At 43.5% G+C, this 26,446-nt stretch overlaps 1 protein-coding gene across 1 annotated transcript; it reads left to right on the top strand.

The window, feature by feature from the left end:
* On the top strand, nt 1–25,426 carry slc8a1a (solute carrier family 8 member 1a; the record flags this gene model as incomplete). Its single annotated transcript, XM_083765993.1, has 18 exons — nt 1–120; nt 781–1,019; nt 1,784–2,075; nt 2,686–2,916; nt 4,478–4,603; nt 5,488–5,690; nt 5,982–6,097; nt 6,827–6,903; nt 10,930–11,108; nt 12,091–12,197; nt 18,023–18,043; nt 18,725–18,742; nt 18,874–18,942; nt 19,431–19,564; nt 19,832–19,931; nt 20,913–21,185; nt 24,163–24,305; nt 25,193–25,426. Exons 1-18 carry the CDS (start codon nt 16–18, stop codon nt 25,424–25,426), a joined length of 2,667 nt encoding a protein of 888 aa, XP_083622119.1. The 5' UTR covers nt 1–15.
* Between the last annotated feature and the right edge of the window lie 1,020 nt (nt 25,427–26,446).

Genomic DNA, 26,446 nt, shown 5'->3' with positions numbered 1-26,446 from the left:
CTGGCTCTCTTCTACATGTTCCTGGGTGTGTCCATCATCGCTGACCGCTTCATGGCCTCCATCGAGGTCATCACGTCTCAGGAGAGAGACATCACCGTCAAGAAACCCAACGGAGAGAAGGTACCGGTCTAAAACCCAACGCTAAACCTAAACCTAACTAAACTAATAAAGGGGAGAAATAACACTGGACCAAACTTAGCTTTTCGAATGAGTTTATATTGTGTTTAATTACAGGTAACCCATACGGTTTGTATCCGGAACGAGACGGTCTCCAACAACCTCACCCTGACGGCTCTGGGCTCCATGTTTTATAGTTTATATTATATGTGTTATAGCGTTTATTAAAAGAATATATAATCAGTGTTGTTTTCGTCGACTAAAACTAAGACGAAAAATGTTCGTCGACTACCTATTTTCACTGACAAAAATAAATGGAAACTAAATGAAAACTAAGCTATGACTAAAACTAAGACTAAATTTTGTCGACAAATAAAAACTAGACTAAAATGTTAGGAAGGGACTAGTGGACAAGAGATCCAGTATAAGTCATTTTACACTTGGTTGTTGCATGCTGAAAATAGCTGATCTACAAGCTCACAAGCTGTGAGACCCGCCAAAATACATTTTAGTCGACTAAATCAACTGTAGATTTAGTCGACTAAAATCTTATGACATTTAGTCCACTAAAACTAAATGAAGTTTCAGTCCAAAGACTATGACTAAACTAAAATAGAAATTTGCTGCCAAAAACAACACTGTATATAATGTGTTTTATTACAGGTGACCCATACGGTTCGTATCTGGAACGAGACCGTCTCCAACCTCACCCTGATGGCACTGGGCTCCAGCGCTCCAGAGATCCTGCTCAGCGTGGTGGAGGTGTGCGGCCACGGCTTCGATGCGGGCGAGCTCGGTCCGAACACCATCGTGGGCTCCGCCGCCTTCAACATGTTCGTCATCATCGGCCTGTGTGTGTCCGTCATCCCCGACGGAGAACACCGCAAGATCAAACACCTGAGGTAAGATAACCCATTCTGACCTGAGATCAGATTCATACGAGGTTTCCACTGGACACACACACTGGTCTGATTAACCCATTCTGACCTGAGATCAGATTCTAAAAAATGTCAGCCGTTCTTAGATTTTTCAAAAAGAGCAGACCTACAAGCTCGTAGCGCGCCACTCGGTGGCGCGCTAAGAGCTTGTAGATCTGCTATTTTTCAATAGCTAAAGCATAACATGATGCACCAAAATGGGTTCCCGTTCAGAATGGGATAATACACTGCCCCCTGGTGGCCTGGAGATCAAACGCCTGAGGTAAGATAATACCTCAGGTGTTATTTATCGTAGGGTGTTCTTCGTGTTATTTAACGTAGGGTGTTATTTTTCATAGGGTGTTCTTCATGGTATTTATCATAGGGTGTTCTTCGTGGTATTTATCGTAGGGTGTTCTTCGTGTTATTTATCGTAGGGTGTTCTTCGTGTTATTTATCGTAGGGTGTTCTTCGTGGTATTTATCGTAGGGTGTTCTTCGTGGTATTTATCGTAGGGTGTTCTTCGTGTTATTTATCGTAGGGTGTTCTTCGTGGTATTTATCGTAGGGTGTTCTTCGTGGTATTTATCGTAGGGTGTTCTTCGTGGTATTTATCGTAGGGTGTTCTTCGTGGTATTTATCGTAGGGTGTTCTTCGTGGTATTTATCGTAGGGTGTTCTTCGTGGTATTTATTGTAGGGTGTTCTTCATGGTATTTATCGTAGGGTGTTCTTCGTGGTATTTATCGTAGGGTGTTCTTCGTCACGGCGACCTGGAGCATCCTGGCCTACACCTGGCTCTACCTCATCCTGGCGGTCATCTCTCCGTCGGTGGTGGAGGTGTGGGAGGGGCTTCTGACGCTGGCGTTCTTCCCGCTGTGCGTGGGCTTTGCCTACGTGGCCGACCGCCGCCTGCTCTTCTACAAGTACGTCCACAAGCGCTACCGCCCCGGCAAGAGGAAGGGCGTGGTCATCGTAGAGACTGAGGGGGAGGAGACTGCGAGGAAGGGCGTCGACGGCATAGAGGACGAAGGGGAGCCCGAGGTACAGCTTACCTTTATATTATTTACCATTTAGCATTTAGCTTTTACCATTTACTATTTAGAATTTAGCTTTTAACATTTACTATTTAGCATTTAGCTTTTGTAGAGAGACAGTGTCTCAGTGTCTCAGTAAAGTATAGGATCATAGAATGCAGAGAGACAGTAAACTATAGGATCATAGAATGCAGAGAGACAGTAAACTATAGGAGAGAGACAGAGTAGTAGAGCTCTTGGGCACTCTATTAGATTTGAACTAATTTGATTGGGTGTTAATTCATTATGCTAAAGACGTATATTCACGTCTTTAGAATCAAAACAGGTCCCTTTGACGTGTGTAGGCACTGTTAGGTCATTTTCATTGGTATAAAACTTCAGCGATCCTAGACCGGTTTCGTCTATGCTCACTGGCGTTCTCTTCATTGTTAACGGGCCGACGGAAGTGTATCAGAACTCTAAATCTACGGAGCTCTCCATGGTTTTGATCAGAACTCTAAATCTACGGAGCTCACCATGGTTTTGATCAGAACTCTAAATCTACGGAGCTCTCCATGGTTCTGATCAGATGATAATAATAATAATAATAATATGAAAGACGCTGTGTTGTTCCACAGTTGTCAGAGATGAAGAGAAGAGGAGAGGATGGAGGGATGAGGATGGAGGAGAGAGTAGAGGAGGATGAAGAGGAGCAGGAGGAGGAGGAGGAGGTGAGGAGGGAGATAGCTCTCCTCCTGAAGGAGCTGAAAGTGAAGCATCCTGAGAAAGACACGGAGCAGCTTCTGGAGATCCTCAACTACCAGTTACTGAACCAGCAGCCGAAGAGCAGGGCCTTCTACCGCTGTCAGGTATTAATATTACTGTGGTTACTGTTACTGTAATTACTGTGGTTACTGTTACTGTTACTGAACCAGCAGCCGAAGAGCAGGGCCTTCTACCGCTGTCAGGTATTAATATTACTGTGGTTACTGTTACTGTAATTACTGTGGTTACTGTTACTGTTACTGAACCAGCAGCCGAAGAGCAGGGCCTTCTACCGCTGCCAGGTATTAATATTACTGTGGTTACTGTTACTGTTACTATTATTACTGTGGTTACTGTTACTATTATTACTGTGGTTACTGTTACTGTTACTATTATTACTGTGGTTACTGTTACTATTATTACTGTGGTTACTGTTACTGTTACTGAACCAGCAGCCGAAGAGCAGGGCCTTCTACCGTACCGCTGTCAGGTATTATTATTACTGGGGTTACTGTTACTGTTGCTCTACTCTGTGTGTGTGTGTGTGTGTGTGTGTGTGTGTGTGTGTGTGTGTGTGTGTGTGTGTGTGTGTGTGTGTGTGTGTGTGTGTGTGTGTGTGTGTGTGTGTGTGTGTGTTTATCCCCTGGCAGACTCAGATCCAGCCTGTGCCAGGTGTGGTCATGAGTCTGCTACGCTTTAGCCACATGTTTTGAATCATGTCCCAGATTGACTGCATTTTGGACAGAGATATTTAATACCTTCTCGTATATATTTGTAACTCAACACAATCGATCCCGATCCAATAACAGTGCTGTTTGGTGTCCCTCCCCCAGAGGGAATACAAACGCCAACTCATCAGGCTGAAGCTATAGCGTTCTCCTCTCTACTCGCCAGACGAGACGCCTGATACTATTTAGCCCATTCTGAACGGGAACCCATTTTGGTGTTAGGATCATGTTTTGCTTTAGCTATTGAAAAATAGCAGATCTACAAGCTCATAGCGCGCCACCGAGTGGCGCGCTACGAGCTTGTAGGTCTGCTTTTTTTGAAAAATTTAAGAACGACTGACATTTCTAGAATCTGATCTCAGGTCAGAATGGGTTAATCAGACCAGTGTGTGTCCAGTGGAAACCTCATATGAATCTGATCTCAGGTCAGAATGGGTTCATCAGACCAGTGTGTGTCCAGTGGAAACCTCGTATGAATCTGATCTCAGGTCAGAATGGGTTAAAAAAGGCAGCGCCGCCATCTCACAAACGTCGGGTGGAGGATGTTATGATGTCACGTCTCAAACTCCAAGAACTTAAATATACGATCAGGGGCTCCACTCAGAAATATTTGGCAACCGTTTCAAACCTACTTTGCGGTAGTATTTTCTACGTAGTCATTGCCCCCCCCCCCCCCCCCCCCCCCCTTCATTTTTATTTATCTTTTTTGTATTTTATTATTTGTGGTTTTTACATTGTATTTCAGACTTTTATATTTTATACATGAATGTTGAGTACTGGTGTTGTTGTTTTGCCCTGTATCTGTTCTGTAATTGTTTTCATGTATCTGTTGTCTGTCCTGTCTTGCAAACTTCAATAAAAATACTTGAATAATAATGTGCGTGTGCGTGTGCGTGTGCGTGTGCGTGTGCGTGCGTGTGTGTGTGTGTGTTGCTAGGCGACCAGGATGTTGACAGGAGCAGGGAACATCCTGAAGCGTCACGCTGCAGACCAGGCTAGACGAGCACAGAGCAACAACCTGTCTGTCTGCTCAGAGGTCACCTACGATCACCTGACCTCCAAGGTGTTTGTCCGTCTGTCTGTCTGTCTGTCTGTCTGTCTGTCTGTCTGTCTGTCTGTCTGTCGATCGGTCGTAATCCTTCCCCTCCAGGTGTTTTTGGATCCTGGGTCCTACCCGAGTGGAATAGTAAGAGAGTGGCGACACGCTTTGATCTCGCCACAAAGTGGGGTGCTATGGGCTATAGTTCCACACATTGGAACTATCCCATTGAGACAAAGCGGGGTGCTATGGTCTATAGTTCCACACATTGGAACTATCCCATTGAGACAAAGCGGGGTGCTATGGTCTATAGTTCCACACATTGGAACTATCCCATTGAGACAAAGCGGGGTGCTATGGTCTATAGTTCCACACATTGGAACTATCCCATTGAGACAAAGCGGGGTGCTATGGTCTATAGTTCCACACATTGGAACTATCCCATTGAGACAAAGCGGGGTGCTATGGTCTATAGTTCCAAACATTGGAACTATCCTATTGAGACAAAGCGGGGTGCTATGGGCTATAGTTCCAAACATTGGAACTATCCCATTGAGACAAAGCGGGGTGCTATGGGCTATAGTTCCGGACATTGGAACTATCCCATTGAGACAAAGCGGGGTGCTATGGGCTATAATTCCGCACATTGGAACTATCCCATTGAGACAAAGCGGGGTGCTATGGGCTATAGTTCCAAACATTGGAACTATCCCATTGAGACAAAGCGGGTGCCTATGGGCTATAGTTCCAAACATTGCTCCTATATGGCTGGAACTATCCCATTGAGATAGAATGAGCACTTCCGCATTACATTGTTACAATGGAAGTCAACGCTAGTGTCGCCACTCTCTTACTATTCTCGGGTTCCTACGAGTGTTTGGTGTTACATGGTAATCCTTCCCCTCCAGGTGTTTTTGGATCCTGGTTCCTACCAGTGTTTGGAGAACTGCGGTTGGGTGCGTCTGAACGTGGTGCGCCGCGGAGGCGACCTCAACGCCACAGTGTCCGTGGACTACCGCACGGAGGACGGAACGGCCAACGCCGGATCGGACTACAGATTCACAGAGGGAACCGTCGTGTTCCTGCCCGGAGAGACGGACAAGGAGATCAGGTTATTATTGTTGTTATTATTAGTCACTATGGGAAATGAACATGTCGTGTACACGGGCCATAGTCATTTATATTGGAACCGTGAACACAAAAAACGATTGTTATTATTATTATTAGCCACAGACACCGCCATCTAGTGTCTGAAAACCGTACTCACAGATCGCCACCGTCCACTCCAATGTCAACCGTCTTCTTTGGAAAGCTCTTTCTCTCCGAAAAGGAAGCATATGGGTTAATAAAGTTGTTTTTGTTGATCTGAATCTTATTAATAAAGTTGCCCGGTCTTGAACAGGATCGACATCATCGATGACGACATCTTTGAGGAAGACGAACACTTCCTGGTTCACCTGAGCAACGTCAAGGTCATCTCTGACGTCAAGGTCATCTCCGAGGGGGGCATGGCTAATGGTAGGTCATTCCTGAAGGGGGCATGGCTAACGGTAGGTCATTTATGAAGGGGACGTGACCTCGGAGAGTCTATGGACTTTTGTTTGTTTAGAGCACTTTAACACTATCCCGGATGTAGCTGAAGTAGCTAGATGTAGCCAAAACACTCTAGATCTGCGGGAGATATGATTAAATCTACCGCGACGGGACCGCGATGGGCCGTCTAACACATGATCCTTTCTTAGAATTGGACGGAATGATTTAGAATTTTAGATCAAGAGTTATTCACGTTTTAAGATTCTCGGTCTCGTCGGCAAAACAGAACATTTTCGATGACGTCCCACTGTTGCGCAACATCGAATGTTGCTCAACAGGCGCTCCCAGGCTGTGGAGCGATGCGATCGGTTTTGATATCAATAACCTTCGTCTTTTTGATAAAACTTCGTCCTGGGCGCTGGGTGTTACTAATTGAAAGGACTTCGTCCTGGGCGATCGGGGTGTTAAACAGCGTGGCAGTCAAGTCCATGGACTTTTAATCTTTGCTTAGAGCACCATAAACACTCATTACCAGGCTTCACCACTTCACTTGAGTGTGATTTTTGATCCAACATGATCCAATTAAATTCTATTATTGGCTGTCTCCCTTTCCATGACGGTGACATCATCACAATGGCTGTCTACTATTGGCTGTCTACGTTTCCATGACGGTGAAATCATCAGCCCTGTCCAACGGTCACCATGGTAACACAGGGGCGGGGCTTGGCTTGCCTTGCAGCGCCACGGTAACCATCTTTGATGACGACCACGCTGGCATCTTCACCTTCCAGGTGACCAATCAGCTTCCACCTCGTTAAACAGTCAGCTTCCACCTCGTTAACCAACCTCGTTAAACAATCACCTCCCTGGTACACGTGTTCTCCGACACGTTACTACAGCTGCAGCCTCTACCACCCCAACCTCCACCACCCCAGCCTCAACTACCCCAGCCTCCACCACCCCAACCTCCACCACCCCAGCCTCCACCACCCCAACCTCCACCACCCCAACCTCCATTTGATCATAGTCATAACAGGCTCAAATACTGTCAACTGATTCAAGCTAAATATTAGTGTCAATGCATTGCTTACGTTTAATATTAGTGTCAATGCATTGCTTACGTATTAATATTAGTGTCAATGCATTGCTTACGTTTAATATTAGTGTCAATGCATTGCTTACGTATTAATATTAGTGTCAATGCATTGCTTACGTTTAATATTAGTGTCAATGCATTGCTTACGTATTAATATTAGTGTCAATGCATTGCTTACGTATTAATATTAGTGTCAATGCATTGCTTACGTATTAAATATTAGTGTCAATGCATTTCTTACGTATTAATATTAGTGTCAATGCATTGCTTACTTCCTTCAACAGAAAGCTTTACTGTAACTTAGGTCTCCTTCACAACAGAAAGGTTTACTGTAACTTACTGTAGGTCTCCTTCACAACAGAAAGGTTTACTGTAACTTAGGTCTCCTTCACAACAGAAATGTTTACTGTAACTTAGGTCTCCTTCACAACAGAAAGGTTTACTGTAACTTACTGTAGGTCTCCTTCACAGCATAAAGGTTTACTGTAACTTACTGTACGTCTCCTTCACAACATAAAGGTTTACTGTAACTTACTGTACGTCTCCTTCACAACAGAAAGGTTTACTGTAACTTAGGTCTGCTTCACAACAGAAAGGTTTACTGTAACTTACTGTAGGTCTCCTTCACAACAGAAAGGTTTACTGTAACTTAGGTCTCCTTCACAACAGAAAGGTTTACTGTAACTTACTGTACGTCTCCTTCACAACAGAAAGGTTTACTGTAACTTAGGTCTCCTTCACAACAGAAAGGTTTACTGTAACTTAGGTCTCCTTCACAACAGAAAGGTTTACTGTAACTTAGGTCTCCTTCACAACAGAAAGGTTTACTGTAACTTACTGTAGGTCTCCTTCACAACAGAAAGGTTTACTGTAACTTAGGTCTCCTTCACAACAGAAAGGTTTACTGTAACTTAGGTCTCCTTCACAACAGAAAGGTTTACTGTAACTTACTGTAGGTCTCCTTCACAACAGAAAGGTTTACTGTAACTTACTGTACGTCTCCTTCACAACAGAAAGGTTTACTGTAACTTACTGTACGTCTCCTTCACAATAGAAAGGTTTACTGTAACTTACTGTACGTCTCCTTCACAACAGAAAGGTTTACTGTAACTTAGGTCTCCTTCACAACAGAAAGGTTTACTGTAACTTAGGTCTCCTTCACAACAGAAAGGTTTACTGTAACTTACTGTACGTCTCCTTCACAATAGAAAGGTTTACTGTAACTTACTGTAGGTCTCCTTTACAACAGAAAGGTTTACTGTAACTTAGGTCTCCTTCACAACAGAAAGGTTTACTGTAACTTAGGTCTCCTTCACAACAGAAAGGTTTACTGTAACTTACTGTAGGTCTCCTTCACAACAGAAAGGTTTACTGTAACTTACTGTACGTCTCCTTCACAACAGAAAGGTTTACTGTAACTTACTGTACGTCTCCTTCACAATAGAAAGGTTTACTGTAACTTAGGTCTCCTTCACAACAGAAAGGTTTACTGTAACTTAGGTCTCCTTCACAACAGAAAGGTTTACTGTAACTTAGGTCTGCTTCACAACAGAAAGGTTTACTGTAACTTACTGTAGGTCTCCTTCACAACAGAAAGGTTTACTGTAACTTAGGTCTCCTTCACAACAGAAAGGTTTATTGTAACTTAGGTCTCCTTCACAACAGAAAGGTTTACTGTAACTTACTGTAGGTCTCCTTCACAACAGAAAGGTTTACTGTAACTTAGGTCTCCTTCACAACAGAAAGGTTTACTGTAACTTAGGTCTCCTTCACAACAGAAAGGTTTACTGTAACTTACTGTAGGTCTCCTTCACAACAGAAAGGTTTACTGTAACTTAGGTCTCCTTCACAACAGAAATGTTTACTGTAACTTACTGTAGGTCTCCTTTACAACAGAAAGGTTTACTGTAACTTAGGTCTCCTTCACAACAGAAAGGTTTACTGTAACTTACTGTAGGTCTCCTTCACAACAGAAAGGTTTACTGTAACTTACTGTACGTCTCCTTCACAACAGAAAGGTTTACTGTAACTTAGGTCTCCTTCACAACAGAAAGGTTTACTGTAACTTAGGTCTGCTTCACAACAGAAAGGTTTACTGTAACTTAGGTCTCCTTCACAACAGAAAGGTTTACTGTAACTTAGGTCTCCTTTACAACAGAAAGGTTTACTGTAACTTACTGTAGGTCTCCTTCACAACAGAAAGGTTTACTGTAACTTAGGTCTCCTTCACAACAGAAAGGTTTACTGTAACTTAGGTCTCCTTCACAACAGAAAGGTTTACTGTAACTTACTGTAGGTCTCCTTCACAACAGAAAGGTTTACTGTAACTTAGGTCTCCTTCACAACAGAAAGGTTTACTGTAACTTAGGTCTCCTTCACAACAGAAAGGTTTACTGTAACTTACTGTAGGTCTCCTTCACAACAGAAAGGTTTACTGTAACTTAGGTCTCCTTTACAACAGAAAGGTTTACTGTAACTTACTGTAGGTCTCCTTTACAACAGAAAGGTTTACTGTAACTTAGGTCTCCTTCACAACAGAAAGGTTTACTGTAACTTACTGTAGGTCTGCTTCACAACAGAAAGGTTTACTGTAACTTACTGTAGGTCTCCTTCACAACAGAAAGGTTTACTGTAACTTAGGTCTCCTTCACAACAGAAAGGTTTATTGTAACTTAGGTCTCCTTCACAACAGAAAGGTTTACTGTAACTTACTGTAGGTCTCCTTCACAACAGAAAGGTTTACTGTAACTTACTGTAGGTCTCCTTCACAACAGAAAGGTTTATTGTAACTTAGGTCTCCTTTACAACAGAAAGGTTTACTGTAACCTACTGTAGGTCTCCTTCACAACAGAAAGGTTTACTGTAACTTAGGTCTCCTTCACAACAGAAAGGTTTACTGTAACTTAGGTCTCCTTCACAACAGAAAGGTTTATTGTAACTTACTGTAGGTCTCCTTCACAACAGAAAGGTTTACTGTAACTTAGGTCTCCTTCACAACAGAAAGGTTTACTGTAACTTACTGTAGGTCTCCTTCACAACAGAAAGGTTTATTGTAACTTAGGTCTCCTTCACAACAGAAAGGTTTACTGTAACTTAGGTCTCCTTCACAACAGAAAGGTTTACTGTAACTTACTGTAGGTCTCCTTCACAACAGAAAGCTTTACTGCGATTAAAACGTATTAGGTGTGAATGCGATAGATAGCATTTAACTTTATAATTCAGAGAATATCTCCCAGAGCGAACAATAATAGTAATAATAATAATAATAGCTCAAATTTATATAGCGCTTTTCTAAATACCCAAAGCGCTTTGCATAGGAACACTAGGAACGGACTTTAATAAGAAAAAAAACAGAGCAAAACATTCCTCTAACACGGTGTATTTTAAGACCAGATATTAACTCTGTAAACGCTGTGTTTTTTAGGACCAGATATTAACTCTGTAAACGCTGTGTTCTTTAGGACCCAGATATTAACTCTGTAAACGCTGTGTTCTTTAGGACCAGATATTAACTCTGTAAACACTGTGTTCTTTAGGACCAGATATTAACTCTGTAAACGCTGTGTTTTTTAGGACCAGATATTAACTCTGTAAACGCTGTGTTCTTTAGGACCAGATATTAACTCTGTAAACGCTGTGTTCTTTAGGACCAGATATTAACTCTGTAAACGCTGTGTTCTTTAGGACCAGATATTAACTCTGTATACGCGGTGTTCTTTAGGACCCAGTGGTGACCGTCTCAGAGAGCGTGGGGGTCATGGAGGTCACGGTGACCCGGAGCTCTGGGGCGCGGGGCGTGGTCCAGGTGCCCTTTAGGACCCAGGAGGGGTCGGCCCGGGGCGGGGGGGAGGACTACGAGGACACCCACGGAGTTCTGGAGTTCCTTAATGATGAGATACAGTAAGATATTAATATTACATTATTAATTATGATAATTCATTATTCATAATGTAAACATGTATAGTTATAGCCTACAGTCACTTTTATAACATATTACTTTTAATGTAATACAAATACACAGTAAGTTTTATTAAATATAATATTTTCAGATCAATATAATTCAGTGGTTTTCAACCTTTTTCACATCAACGCCCATTTATTCATTCATTATTTGAGCCACGGACCACCATTTGATGACATTTAGCCTCTCAGACCCATCTGAGCCACGGACCACCATTTGATGACATTTAGCCTCTCAGACCCATCTGAGCCACGGACCATCATTTGATGACATTTAGCCTCTCAGACCCATCTGAGCCACGGAACCACCATTTGGTGACATTTAGCCTCTCAGACCCATCTGAGCCACGGACCACCATTTGATGACATTTAGCCTCTCAGACCCATCTGAGCCACGGAACCACCATTTGGTGACATTTAGCCTCTCAGACCCATCTGAGCCACGGACCACCATTTGATGACATTTAGCCTCTCAGACCCAAAACTAAAGAATATTTTGTTATTGTTGGAAATGATTTTGTCCACAATTCCATGCTGTATTGATGTTGGTACCATTAGGAGAGATAACAAGCACATTCTCTAATTGTGTAATCTTGTAAATTAAGTAATGCAAATGTTTAACAATAATTTAACTCTCAGGAGTTAAAGATCTAATAAGGGTCCATTTGGTTACCACCTGGAACCCCCCTCAGAACCGACCACTGGTTGAGAACCACTGATATATAATTGGTTACTTATTAAAAGCATTCAGATTCAGTTATTGATGTGTTTACAGTAAGAGCATTCAGATCAATATAATTGATCAGTTATTGATGTGTTCACAGTAAGAGCATTCAGATCAATATAATTGATCAGTTATTGATGTGTTCACAGTAAGAGCATTCAGATCAATATAATTGATCAGTTATTGATGTGTTTACAGTAAGAGCATTCAGATCAATATAATTGACGACGAGGAATATGAAAAGAACAAGAACTTCTTCGTGGACATCGGAGAGCCGCGATTGGTGGAGATGAGTCAGAGGAAAGGTGTGGTCTCCGTTGGCCCCTCCCACCGTTGGCCCCTCCCCTCCTCATAACTCCACCCTCTAACCCCGCCCCCCTAATGACCTCTGGCATAGGCCATTGACCCCTGACCTCTGCCGGAGGTCATCTCAAGGTCATATCAGGGAGAAGGTCGTTTTAGTATATTTCATATATTTATAGTATATGATTTTATATTTATAGGCCTATTATATTTGTTTTGTATATTCTAACATTTATATTACATTATACTATATATTCAGAGTGTGAAACATTCATGTTATATTTGTATTTAAACTCACTTAAACATGATAAATATAAATTATAAACATTTGAAACATTCATGTTACTGTTCATTGAGTTCATTTAATATTTAATACAATTCTACATAGTTTTAGTCTTAGTGTATTTAATACAATCCCACGTAGTAATTAATTCATTACTGATCAATTGATCAATTAATTAATTCATTGTTGACAACATTGTCAGTATAATCTTGCCGGTCGACAGACGCTGTAACGGAGCAACCACAAGGTGTCGCCAAAAACACCAAAACACTCTAAGATGAATGACTTCATTTCCTGTGGTTTCACAACGAATTTAATTTACATTTATTAAAATGACCTTCTCTCTGTGACTCCACCCCCTGATCCGTCTGCCACCCTAAACTCACGTGTTTCCTGTCACATGACCCCACAGGGAGCCAATCAGAGTTAGGGATGGTGGACCCGGTTGATCGGCACTTCCCACTTCCTGTCACATGTTTATAGGCAGCCAATGAAAGGGCGTCCTGTGTGTCACATGTTTACAGGCAGCCAATGAGAGGGCTTCCTGTGTATCCCATGTTTACAGGCAGTGTGTTATCAGAGTGTGTGTTGTTCACAGGCGGCCAATGAGAGTGCGTGTTGTTCACAGTTAGCCAATCATAGTGTGTTGTTCACAGTTAGCCAATCAGAGTGTGTGTTGTTCACAGTTAGCCAATCAGAGTGTGTGTTGTTCACAGGCGGCCAATCAGAGTGCGTGTTGTGGACCAGGGCTCGTACGACAGACACAACTCTTTCTACATCCTGTTGGAGGAACCGCAATGGAAGATCCACAAAGGTCGTTGACCTCTGACCTCTGTGACCTTGTAGTACAGGGCAGAAGTTATAGTTCTTCTTCTTCTTCTTCTTCTTCTTCTTCTTCTTCTTCTTCTTCTTCTTCTTCTTCTTCTTCTTCTTCTTCTTCTTCTTCTTCTTCTTCTTCTTCTTCTTCTTCTTCTTCTTCCCTCTGTGTCCCTCTGTGTTCTACAGCGTGTTCTACAGGTTACAGTGTGATAGGATGGTTCTACAGGTTACAGTGTGATAGGATGGTTCTACAGGTTACAGTGTGATAGGATGGTTCTACAGGTTACAGTGTGATAGGATGGTTCTACAGGTTACAGTGTGATAGGATGGTTCTACAGGTTACAGTGTGATAGGATGGTTCTACAGGTTACAGTGTGATAGGATGGTTCTACAGGTTACAGTGTGATAGGATGGTTCTACAGGTTACAGTGTGATAGGATGGTTCTACAGCGTGTTCTACAGGTTACAGTGTGATAGGATGGTTCTACAGGTTACAGTGTGATAGGATGGTTCTACAGGTTACAGTGTGATAGGATGGTTCTACAGGTTACAGTGTGATAGGATGGTTCTACAGGTTACAGTGTGATATGATGGTTCTACAGGTTACAGTGTGATAGGATGGTTCTACAGGTTACAGTGTGATAGGATGGTTCTACAGGTTACAGTGTGATAGGATGGTTCTACAGGTTACAGTGTGATAGGATGGTTCTACAGGTTACAGTATGATAGGATGGTTCTACAGGTTACAGTGTGATAGGATGGTTCTACAGCGTGTTCTACAGGTTACAGTGTGATAGGATGGTTCTACAGGTTACAGTATGATATGATGGTTCTACAGGTTACAGTGTGATAGGATGGTTATACAGGTTACAGTGTGATAGGATGGTTCTACAGGTTACAGTGTGATAGGATGGTTCTACAGGTTACAGTGTGATAGGATGGTTCTACAGCGTGTTCTACAGGTTACAGTGTGATAGGATGGTTCTACAGGTTACAGTGTGATAGGATGGTTCTACAGGTTACAGTATGATATGATGGTTCTACAGGTTACAGTGTGATAGGATGGTTCTACAGGTTACAGTGTGATAGGATGGTTCTACAGGTTACAGTGTGATAGGATGGTTCTACAGGTTACAGTGTGATAGGATGGTTCTACAGGTTACAGTGTGATAGGATGGTTCTACAGCGTGTTCTACAGGTTACAGTGTGATAGGATGGTTCTACAGGTTACAGTGTGATAGGATGGTTCTACAGGTTACAGTGTGATAGGATGGTTCTACAGGTTACAGTGTGATAGGATGGTTCTACAGGTTACAGTGTGATATGATGGTTCTACAGGTTACAGTGTGATAGGATGGTTCTACAGGTTACAGTATGATAGGATGGTTCTACAGCGTGTTCTACAGGTCACAGTGTGATATGATGGTTCTACAGCGTGTTCTACAGGTTACAGTGTGATAGGATGGTTCTACAGGTTACAGTGTGATAGGATGGTTCTACAGCGTGTTCTACAGGTTACAGTGTGATAGGATGGTTCTACAGGTTACAGTATGATAGGATGGTTCTACAGGTTACAGTGTGATAGGATGGTTCTACAGGTTACAGTGTGATAGGATGGTTCGACAGGTTACAGTGTGATAGGATGGTTCTACAGGTTACAGTGTGATAGGATGGTTCTACAGCGTGTTCTACAGGTTACAGTGTGATAGGATGGTTCTACAGGTTACAGTATGATAGGATGGTTCTACAGGTTACAGTGTGATAGGATGGTTCTACAGGTTACAGTGTGATAGGATGGTTCGACAGGTTACAGTATGATAGGATGGTTCTACAGCGTGTTCTACAGGTCACAGTGTGATAGGATGGTTCTACAGCGTGTTGAAGACACTCTATTTTCTCTTGGTTCTTCTTGTACTGTCAGAGGTCGGTCAGGGTCAGAGTTCAAATATGGTTAGAGTCAGAGGTCAAAGAGGGTTAGAGGTCAAAGAGGGTCAGGGTCAAAGGTCAAAGAGGGTTAGAGGTCAAATAGCGTCAGGGTCAGAGGTCAAAGAGGGTTAGAGTTCAAATAGGGTCAGGGTCAGAGGTCAAAGAGGGGTTAGAGGTCAAATAGGGTCAGGGTCAGAGGTCAAAGAGGGGTTAGAGGTCAAATAGGGTTAGAGGTCAAATATTGTCAGTGTCAGAGGTCAAAAAGGGTCAGAGGTCAAAGAGGGGTTAGAGGTCAAATAGGGTTAGAGGTCAAATATTGTCAGTGTCAGAGGTCAAAAAGGGTCAGAAGTCAAAGAGGGGTTAGAGGTCAAATAGGGTCAGAGGTCAAAGCTTCCACTCTTTCAGGCCAATTCAAATCAAACCGTGGTGGAACTGCTGGTCCTGAAAACGAATGCTATTCGCTGGAAGGGCAGCAAGGGGGCGTGTCTTCACCCTTTTGAACTATTAATTTGTTACCGTTCGCCGAGCTCCACCATCACCCCACATCAACCCTGAGGGTTTACAATTTACAATTTACAATTTAGGCATTTAGCAGACGCTCTTAATCCAGAGCAACTTACATTTAAGCAAGAACAAAAGCATGGGAATACATCACATAAAAGCATTTATCAATATCATGAAACATGCGTAAGCTAAGAAAGTAACAGTGGAATATCTATATAATGAAACTATACATACACTATACATATAAACTATACATATTTACTACTATGCTATACACATGGCGTGCTATGACTATATACAATACAATTATAGTGCTGTCTACATAACATGCTATAAGTCTGTGTCAAATGCTATCTAAGCCAACAGAAATGCTATCTAAGGGGTTAGGGTAAGTGCTATGGGCCATGATGGAGTCTGAAAAGGTGGGTTTTCAGGCTACGGCGGAAGATTGGGAGTGATGCTGCAGTTCTGACTGCAATGGGAAGTGCATTCCACAGTTTTGGAGCCAGAAGGGAGAAGAGTTTGGGACGTGTGGAGCGTTGTCCCGGCGTTTTTAGTGAGGGTACTTCCAGTTTCCCTGCGTTGGCTGATCTGAGTGCGCGGGAGGGTTTGTAGGGTTCAATCATACTTGTAAGATATGGGGGAGCCATACCTTTGGTTGCTTTGAATGCCAGCATCAGAGTTTTGTATTCTGTGCGGGCAGCGACCGGGAGCCAGTGGAGGGAGCGGAGCAGGGGGGAGACATGTGAGAATTTTGGCTGGTTGAAGACCAAGCGAGCTGCTGCATTTTGGATCAGCTGGAGAGGCTTAAGTGCACATGCTGGTAGGCCAGTAAGGAGGGAGTTACAATAGTCGAGTTTTGACAAGACTGTTGTCTGGATTAGGAGCTGGGCTGATTCCTGGGTGAGGAACGGTCTAATTCGTCGTATGTTATAGAGTGTGAACCTACATGATCGAGTGACAGCTGTGATGTGAGCTTTGAACGAGAGCTGACTATCCAGGACAACACCAAGATTCCTGGCTGTTGGGACAGACGTTACCAGGGCGTTGTCTACGGAAATAGTTAGCTCCCGCATAGGGCAGGACTTAGCTGGGAAGAAGAGAAGCTCAGTCTTGTCTGGGTTCAGCTTGAGGTGGTTGGAGGACATCCACTGTGAGATGTCAGCCAGGCATGCAGTGATGCGCTCTTCCACCTGAGTGGCAGAGGGGGGGAAGGATAGGAACAGTTGTGTGTCATCGGCGTAGCAGTGATAGGATATATTGTGAGCAGAGATGATAGTGCCAAGGGATTTAGTGTACAGTGAGAAAAGGAGGGGACCAAGTACAGATCCCTGTGGGACCCCAGTTTGGAGGGTTCGGGGGGATGATAACAGACCTTTCCAGGAAACCTGGTAGGTCCGGTCGGTGAGGTAGGAGGAGAACCACTTTAGTGCCGTTCCACCGATGCCTAGCTCCGCTAGGGTGTCTAGGAGCAGCTGGTGGTTCACTGTGTCAAATGCTGCTGATAGGTCTAGGAGAATCAGTACTGCAGAGTGGGAAGCAGCTTGGGCAGCATGCAGTGCTTCTGTGACTGCCAGCAGGGCAGTTTCTGTGGAGTGGGCTTTCTTGAATCCGGACTGGTTGGGATCCAGCAGGTTGTTCTGTGAGAGATGGAGAGAGAGCTGGTTGGAGACGACACGTTCAATGGTTTTAGAAATAAATGAAAGGAGTGATACCGGTCTGTAGTTCTTGACATCTGAGGGGTCAAGGGTTGGTTTTTTGAGGAGTGGTGTTACTCTGGCTGACTTGAGGGCAGATGGGACGCAGCCTGAGGTTTAGGGTTTAGGGGCCCCTGGCCCCCCTGGGACCCCTGGCATGAATATTCACTAACCAGTAACACTAATTGTCACATGTGCGAGGCAGGAGATTTAGTACCCAAATGTAGGCAGACAGACAGACAGACAGACAAACAGACAGGCAGGCAGGCAGGCAGGCAGGCAGGCAGGACAACAGTAACCAGGTAAGTGTTTATTATGTCAGATATAGACACTCAGGCAGGTCAAAGGTCAAGTCCAACAGTGACTTCATGAACAAAACATTCAACACTGAAGACTGGAAACCTTTACAAGGCTGCTCTCTGCTGCCCTCTATCTGCTGTGTGTTCATGTGTCTCCTCTCCTCTCCTCTCCTCTCCTCTCCTCTCCTCTCCTCTCCTCTCCTCTCCTCTCCTCTCCTCTCCTCTCCTCTCCTCTCCTCTCCTCTCCTCTCCTCTCCTCTCCTCTCCTCTCCTCTCCTCTCCTCTCTTCTCTCCATCAGCTGTGTTGCTTCAGGAAGCTGGTAAGAATTCACTATTCAATCATTCTGAAAGGTGTCAATCAATGACTTAACAGAAACCGCTAATTTAGTGCTATTGCTTGAACACCCTTTACGTTACTTGTATTTGTTTTTAGTTCATAAAGTTAACATAACTATAACTAAATGCATTTGAAATTCAATAAAAAAAATATTTTCTTGGATTCCAATTCAAAAATGGCAAAAAATAATAATAATCAGGAATTCAATTCAAATATAGCAAAAATAGCCGTCAAAACGCGTCACATTGCGACGCATTTGAGCTTGTAGATTGGCTATTTTTGCTACGACAGTATAGTATGCAATGAGTGTGGAAAAATTGTGGCCCTCTCCATCGTACAAAATTGCCCAGCCCTGTAATATATAAGAACACATTGAGCTGTATTTGAGGTAAAGTGGTGATAATATAAGAACACATTGAGCTGTATTTGATGTAACGTGGTGATAATATAAGAACACATTGAGCTGTATTTGAGGTAAAGTGTTGATAATATAAGAACACATTGAGCTGTATTTGAGGTAAAGTGGTGATAATATGAACACATTCAAGACAGTGTTGTTTCTGGATTATTTAATTGAAACAGTTGAAATCAATCAAATAGTGGCTAATTCAATCTCAAAGTTATGACCTGTTTTAATTGCTTGTATTTCTTTCTCTTTTTTTAGGTGGATTTGTAAAAACAGGTATGTCTGAATTTCAATATTTAATTTACTGTGATTCTAATTTATTGTAATCCTCCTAATCTAATCTGTTATTCTAATCTGTAACCCTAAACAATCATTTGTTATTATATTTGTTGTCTGTCTGTCTGTAGGTAAAGACATCTACAGGAAGATCCAAGGCAGGGAAAACCCTCCACCGTCCACAGTCATCAAGATCACAGGTAGAGATACGTCCTTATAATATGTACTGTACTGTACTGTACTGTACTGTACTGTACTGTACTGTACTGTACTGTACTGTACTGTACTGTACTGTACTGTACTGTACTGTACTGTACTGTACTGTACACAGTCATCAAGATCACAGGTAGATAATTACCTCCTTATATGGTGATATAATACCTCCTTATAATAACTACTATACTATACTATACTATACTATACTATACTATACTATACTATACTATACTATACTATACTATACTATACTATACTATACTATACTATACTATACTATACTATATAGCTCCCTTATAATAACTACGATACTATACTATATACCTCCTTATATGGTCATAACTAGACAGGTGTATACCTCCTTGTATGGCAATAAGTAACGTTACTGATACCGTGTTTAAATAACAACGTAGCCCACTAGCTACTTGGCCTGTTATCAGCGCCACCATGTGGCTATTATTTCTGTCCTCAGAGGAGAGAGGAGGCGAGGAGGAGGTGCTCTCCCACAAGGAGCAGGAGGAGAGGAGGATTGCAGAGTTAGGGCGACCCACCCTGGGGGAGTACAGCAAGATGGAGGTGGTGATAGAGGAGTCCTATGAGTTCAAGGTATCTGTCTGATATCCTCCTCTAGACAGACAGACAGACAGACAGACAGACAGACAGACAGACAGACAGACAGACAGACAGACAGACAGACAGACAGACAGACAGACAGACAGACAGACAGACAGACAGACAGACAGACAGACAGACAGACAGAGTAAGGGCGACCCACCCTCTCTAGTATTAATTCTAATATAAATCTTTCTATATTTCAGAGTACTAATTATAATATGAATATGTCTATATTTATATATTCTTTCTATATTTCAGAGTACTGTGGATAAACTCATCAAGAAGACGAATCTGGCTCTGCTGGTTGGAACCAACAGCTGGAGACAACAGTTCATAGAAGCTATCAGTGTCAACTCTGGTAATTATTATGGGATTATTAATTAACTATGCTAATTATTATGGGATTATTAATTTACTATGCTAATTATTATGGGATTATTAATTAACTATGCTAATTATTATGGGATTATTAATTTACTCTGCTAGTTACTATGGGATTATTAATTAACTATGCTAGTTACTATGGGATTATTAATTTACTATGCTAGTTACTATGGGATTATTAATTTACTATGCTAGTTACTATGGGATTATTAATTTACTCTGCTAGTTACTATGGGATTATTAATTAACTATGCTAGTTACGATGGGATTATTAATTTACTATGCTAATTATTATTGGATTATTAATTAACTATGCTAATTATTATGGGATTATTAATTAACTATGCTAGTTACTATGAGTTTATTAATGAACTATGCTAATTGTTATGGGATTATTAATTTACTATGTAGTTACTATGGGATTATTCATCTACTCTGCTAATTATTATGGGATTATTAATTTACTATGCTAGTTACTATGAGTTTATTAATTAATTATGCTAATTATTATGGAATTATTCATTAATTATGCTAATTATTATCGTCCTTTATTGTTTTTGTACTTTGTACGTCACTTTGCAGTTCCTCAACGTTTCACGAATACCGACTACACGGTTAAATTCAGTCTGTATTTTTTAAACGTTGAGGACGCGAAGCCCACGACCATTGGCCAAAGGGTGGCGCTATAGCACTCAATTGAAAATGCAAACTTTGACCAGGCATAGCTCATGAACCGTTTGACCGTCGCATGCAATAAAACTTCGACGCTCAAACAGCATGCGTCTCCTCACCGGGAACACATCTGTTACTTTGATCTATGAACTCTGACCTTTAGATCTCACGTTAAAATTGATCTACTCTTGGCATTTATTTTTATTTTTTAAACAAAATGCACTTTCTAGCTAATGAAAATGGCAGTTTTTTTTAAATTGCTCTCCCGCCCCTAACGGTACAGGTGATGACGGCGATGATGATGAGGGTGGTAGCTCCGCCCCCTCGGGCTTCGACTACGTGATGCACTTCCTGACGGTATTCTGGAAGCTGCTGTTTGCGTTGGTCCCGCCCACCGACTACTGGAGCGGCTGGGCATGTTTCTGCGTGTCCATCAGCGTCATCGGCATCCTGACCGCCCTCATCGGAGACCTGGCGTCGCACTTCGGCTGCACGGTGGGCCTGAAGGACAGCGTGACCGCGGTGGTGTTCGTAGCGCTGGGGACGTCTGTACCAGGTGACCCATTATAACCACCCACTATAACCACCCCATATAAACACCATAACCACCCACTATAACCACCCCATATACACCCCATAACCACACTATACACCCACTATAACTACCCCATATACACCCACTATAACCACCCCATATACACCCACTATAACCACCCCATATACACACACACTATAACCACCCCATATACACCCCATAACCACACTATACACCCACTATAACTACCCCATATACACCCACTATAACCACCCCATATTCACACACTATAACCACCCCATATACACCCCATAACCACCCTATACACCCACTATAACCACCCCATATACACCCACTATAACCACCCCATATACACACTATACACCCACTATAACCACCCCATATACTCCCACACTACACCCACTATAACAACCCCATATACACCCACTATAACCACCCCATATACACACACTATAACCACCCCATATACACACACTATAACCACCCCATATACACACTATACACCCACTATACCCACCCCATATACACGCACACTATACACCCACTATAACACCCCATATACACCCATTATAACCACCCCATATACACCCACTATAACCACCCCATATACACCCACACACTATACACCCATTATAACCACCCCATATACACACACTATAACCTCCCCATACACACACACACACACACACTATAACCTCCCCATATACACCCACTATGCCCACCCCATATACACACACTATACACCCACTATAACCACCCCATATACACCCACTATAACCACCCCATATACACCCACTATAACCACTCAACATACACACACTATAACCACCCCATATACACCCACTATAATCACCCCATATACACACACTATACACACACTATAACCACCCCACATACTCCCACTATACACCCACTTTAACCACCCAATATACACCCACTATAACCACCCCATACACACACACACACACACACACACACACACACACACACACACACTATACACCCACTATAACCAACCCATATACTCACACTATACACACACTATAACCACCCCATATACAACACTATAACCACCCCATATACACCCACCATAACCACCCCATACACACACACACTATACACCCACTATAACCACCCCATATACACACACTATACACACACTATAACTACCCCATATACACCCACTATAACTACCCCATATACACGCACTATAACCACCCCATATACACCCACTATAACCACCCCATATACACCCCATAACCACCCTATACACCCACTATACACCCACTATAACCACCCCATATACACCCCATAACCACCCTATACACCCCATATACACCCACTATAACCACCCCATATACACCCCATAACCACCCCATACACACTATACACCCACTATAACCACCCCATACACACACTATACACCCAATACAACCACCCCATATACACACACTATACACACACTATAACTACCCCATATACACCCACTATAACTACCCCATATACACGCACTATAACCACCCCATATACACCCACTATAACCACCCCATATACACCCCATAACCACCCTATACACCCACTATACACCCACTATAACCACCCCATATACACCCCATAACCACCATATACACCCCATATACACCCACTATAACCACTCCATATACACCCCATAACCACCCTATACACCCCATATACACCCACTATAACCACCCTATATACACCCACTATAACCACCCCATATACACACACTATACACCCACTATAACTACCCCATATACACGCACTATAACCACCCCATATACACCCACTATAACCACCCCATGTACACACCCATAACCACCATATACACCCACTATACACCCACTATAACCACCCCATATACACCCACTATAACCACCCCATATACACCCCCATAACCACCATATACACCCACTATACACCCACTACAACCTCCTCATATACACACACACACTATACACCCACTATAACCACCCTATATACACCCACTATAACCACCCCATATACACCCACTATACTCACGCCATATACTATTAACCCAGTGTCTCTCGCCCACAGATACCTCTCTCTCTAGTATTACCTCAGTGTCTCTCGCCCACAGATACCTCTCTCTCTAGTATTAACCCAGTATCTCTCGCCCACAGATACCTCTCTCTATAGTATTAACCCAGTATCTCTCGCCCACAGATACCTCTCTCTCTAGTATTAACCCAGTATCTCTCGCCCACAGATACCTCTCTCTAGTATTACCTCAGTGTCTCTCGGCCACAGATACCTCTCTCTCTAGTATTAATTCAGTGTCTCTCACCCACAGATACCTCTCTCTATCATCATCATCATCATCATCATCATCATACTATAATTCTAACAATGTCTGAGTGTGTGTCTGTGTGTCTGTGTGTCAGAAACACTGCCATAGCTCCTTACTGCCTGCACCAATCACTCCCACTTTTCACACAGGCATTGACTATTTGAATATGGAGGGCATAATGAAGCCCTTTTTTCGATTTCCCACATTAATGATTATTAATGAATGTATTAGTCAATTACAAACGCACCCGTGTGCAGTACCCCCCACGGCCACAAGGGGGGGGGGGGTATCTCACAACGGGTAAGGGCTAGTAGTATTACCTCAGTGTCTCTCACCCATTTTTGTCCAAAAAAGGATTTCACCGAAGAAAGACCTTGCGGCCTTGTTTCCATCCGGGTCCTACACATGACATGAATAATAAGTTAACACAGTAACAGTAAGTGATATAACAATAATAATTTAAGGCAACATATACATTTCCTCTAAACATGGAATATACAGTATTCACAGGTTGGGGCCGAAGGTTAATCGGAAGGGGATTATTCGCACAAAGCGGAATAAGAGATCCCTCTCTCTAGTATTACCTCAGTGTCTCTCGCCCACAGATGCCTCTCTCTCTAGTATTAACCCAGTGTCTCTCGCCCACAGATACCTTTGCCTCCAAGGTGTCTGCCACTCAGGACCAATATGCAGACGCCTCCATCGGAAACGTAACAGGAAGTAACGCCGTCAACGTCTTCCTGGGGATAGGCGTGGCCTGGAGCATCGCCGCCATCTACCACCAATCACAGGTCAGTATACTGGAGCCAACCACAGCTCAGTATACTGGGGGTGTGTTCTCTCCTCCGCGTCATCAGTGCCCACACCCTGGGCGGGGTTGGCGATACGGCCTTTCTGTGTGGAGTTTGCATGTTCTCCCCGTGTCCCCTAGGGTAGGTACCCTCACATGTTCTCCCCGTGTCCCCTAGGGTAGGTACCCTCACATGTTCTCCCCGTGTCCCCTAGGGTAGGTACCCTCACATGTTCTCCCCGTGTCCCCTAGGGTAGGTACCCTCACATGTTCTCCCCGTGTCCCCTAGGGTAGGTACCCTCACATGTTCTCCCCGTGTCCCCTAGGGTAGGTACCCTCACATGTTCTCCCCGTGTCCCCTAGGGTAGGTACCCTCACATGTTCTCCCCGTGTCCCCTAGGGTAGGTACCCTCACATGTTCTCCCCGTGTCCCCTAGGGTAGGTACCCTCACATGTTCTCCCCGGGTCCCCTAGGGTAGGTACCCTCACATGTTCTCCCCGTGTCCCCTAGGGTATTTACCCTCACATGTTCTCCCCGTGTCCCCTAGGGTAGGTACCCTCACATGTTCTCCCCGTGTCCCCTAGGGTAGGTACCCTCACATGTTCTCCCCGTGTCCCCTAGGGTAGGTACCCTCACATGTTCTCCCCGTGTCCCCTAGTGTAGGTACCCTCACATGTTCTCCCCGTATCCCCTAGGGTAGGTACCCTCACATGTTCTCCCCGTGTCCCCTAGGGTAGGTACCCTCACATGTTCTCCCCGTGTCCCCTAGGGTAGGTACCCTCACATGTTCTCCTCCCTGTGTCCCCTAGGGTAGGTACCCTCACGCTAGCGTTTAGCGTCACCGTGTTCATTATGTACATTATAATGTATATTATATATATTTCCAGGGCCGTGAGTTCCGCGTGGATCCAGGAACGCTAGCGTTCAGCGTCACCGTGTTCAGCATCTTGGCGCTGGTGGCCGTGGCCGTGCTGATGTACCGCCGCAGGCCGTCCATCGGAGGAGAGCTGGGAGGTCCTAGAGTCCCCAAGATTCTCACCAGCGCTTTGTTCTTCAGCCTCTGGCTCCTGTACATCGTTCTGTCCTCCCTGGAGGCCTACTGCCACATCAAAGGCTTTTAGGCCACGCCCACTGCCACATCAAAGGCTTTTAGGCCACGCCCACGGCCACATCAAAAGCTTTTAGGCCACGCCCACTGCCACATCAAAGGCTTTTAGGACACGCCCGCTGCCACATCAAAGGCTTTTAGGCCACGCCCACTGCCACATCAAAGGCTTGAAGGCCACGCCCACTGCCACATCAAAGGCTTTTAGGCCACGCCCACGATACAAGCTGGCGTGAGCTTGTATCTCTGGTTGTAGTTAGTTTGTAGATCGGCTATCTTCACTACACGCGTGCCTTGAGATTTTGACTACTAAAAAAACATGTTGAAGATCCCTGCTGTGTGTGTGTGTGTGTGTGTGTGTGTGTGTGTGTGTGTGTGTGTGTGTGTGTGTGTGTGTGTGCGTGCGTGCGTGCACGCTGCATGTTTGATCTAAATTATTTCCCTTAATTTTGTCACGAGTTGGGTTTTAGTCATGTGGTTTTATTCATATGAGTGATCTGCTAGAATAGAAAATGCACATATTGTATTGTATGTCGAGCTGATATGTTTCAGTCAAACCACATTACATTTTATTTATGTTTTTTACTTCTGGGTTTGAGTAAATCAGTTTCTCAGTCCAGTTGGTCAGACATGGAACACTGAAAATAAAGCTCCAAAATGATCAAAAGAAAAGTCATGTCATTTATTAATTTATAGTAGCCTATCGTGTTTTCACATTAAGCAGTCTAACATTCCTATTCTGGAGTAATGTGTGAGCTTGTAGATCTGTTCTGGGAGTTTTTGGAACAGTTTGCATTTTTTACTATAATTTCAACACCCAATATAGAATATTGTGTTCTAACTTGAATGATTTAAACGTCAAGGCTACGATGGAGTCTGAAGAGCTGAGACTTCAGACTTTACGGTCAAAGATTGGGAGTGGTTCTGCAGACGGCATGGAGTGAGTCTTCAGTTCTGACTCCAGCACCGCTCCCTCTGTCCAACCTGGGGAGAGCATCGGACTGAGTTGATTTCTAATCAACGGCAGAGCAACATA

This window comes from Protomyctophum parallelum (assembly GCF_964188405.1).
Source record: "Protomyctophum parallelum genome assembly, chromosome: 5".
Taxonomy (NCBI): Eukaryota; Metazoa; Chordata; class Actinopteri; order Myctophiformes; family Myctophidae; genus Protomyctophum; species Protomyctophum parallelum.
The sequence above is the reverse complement of the archived record's forward strand: the minus strand, read 5'-3'. Positions and strand labels throughout refer to the sequence as shown.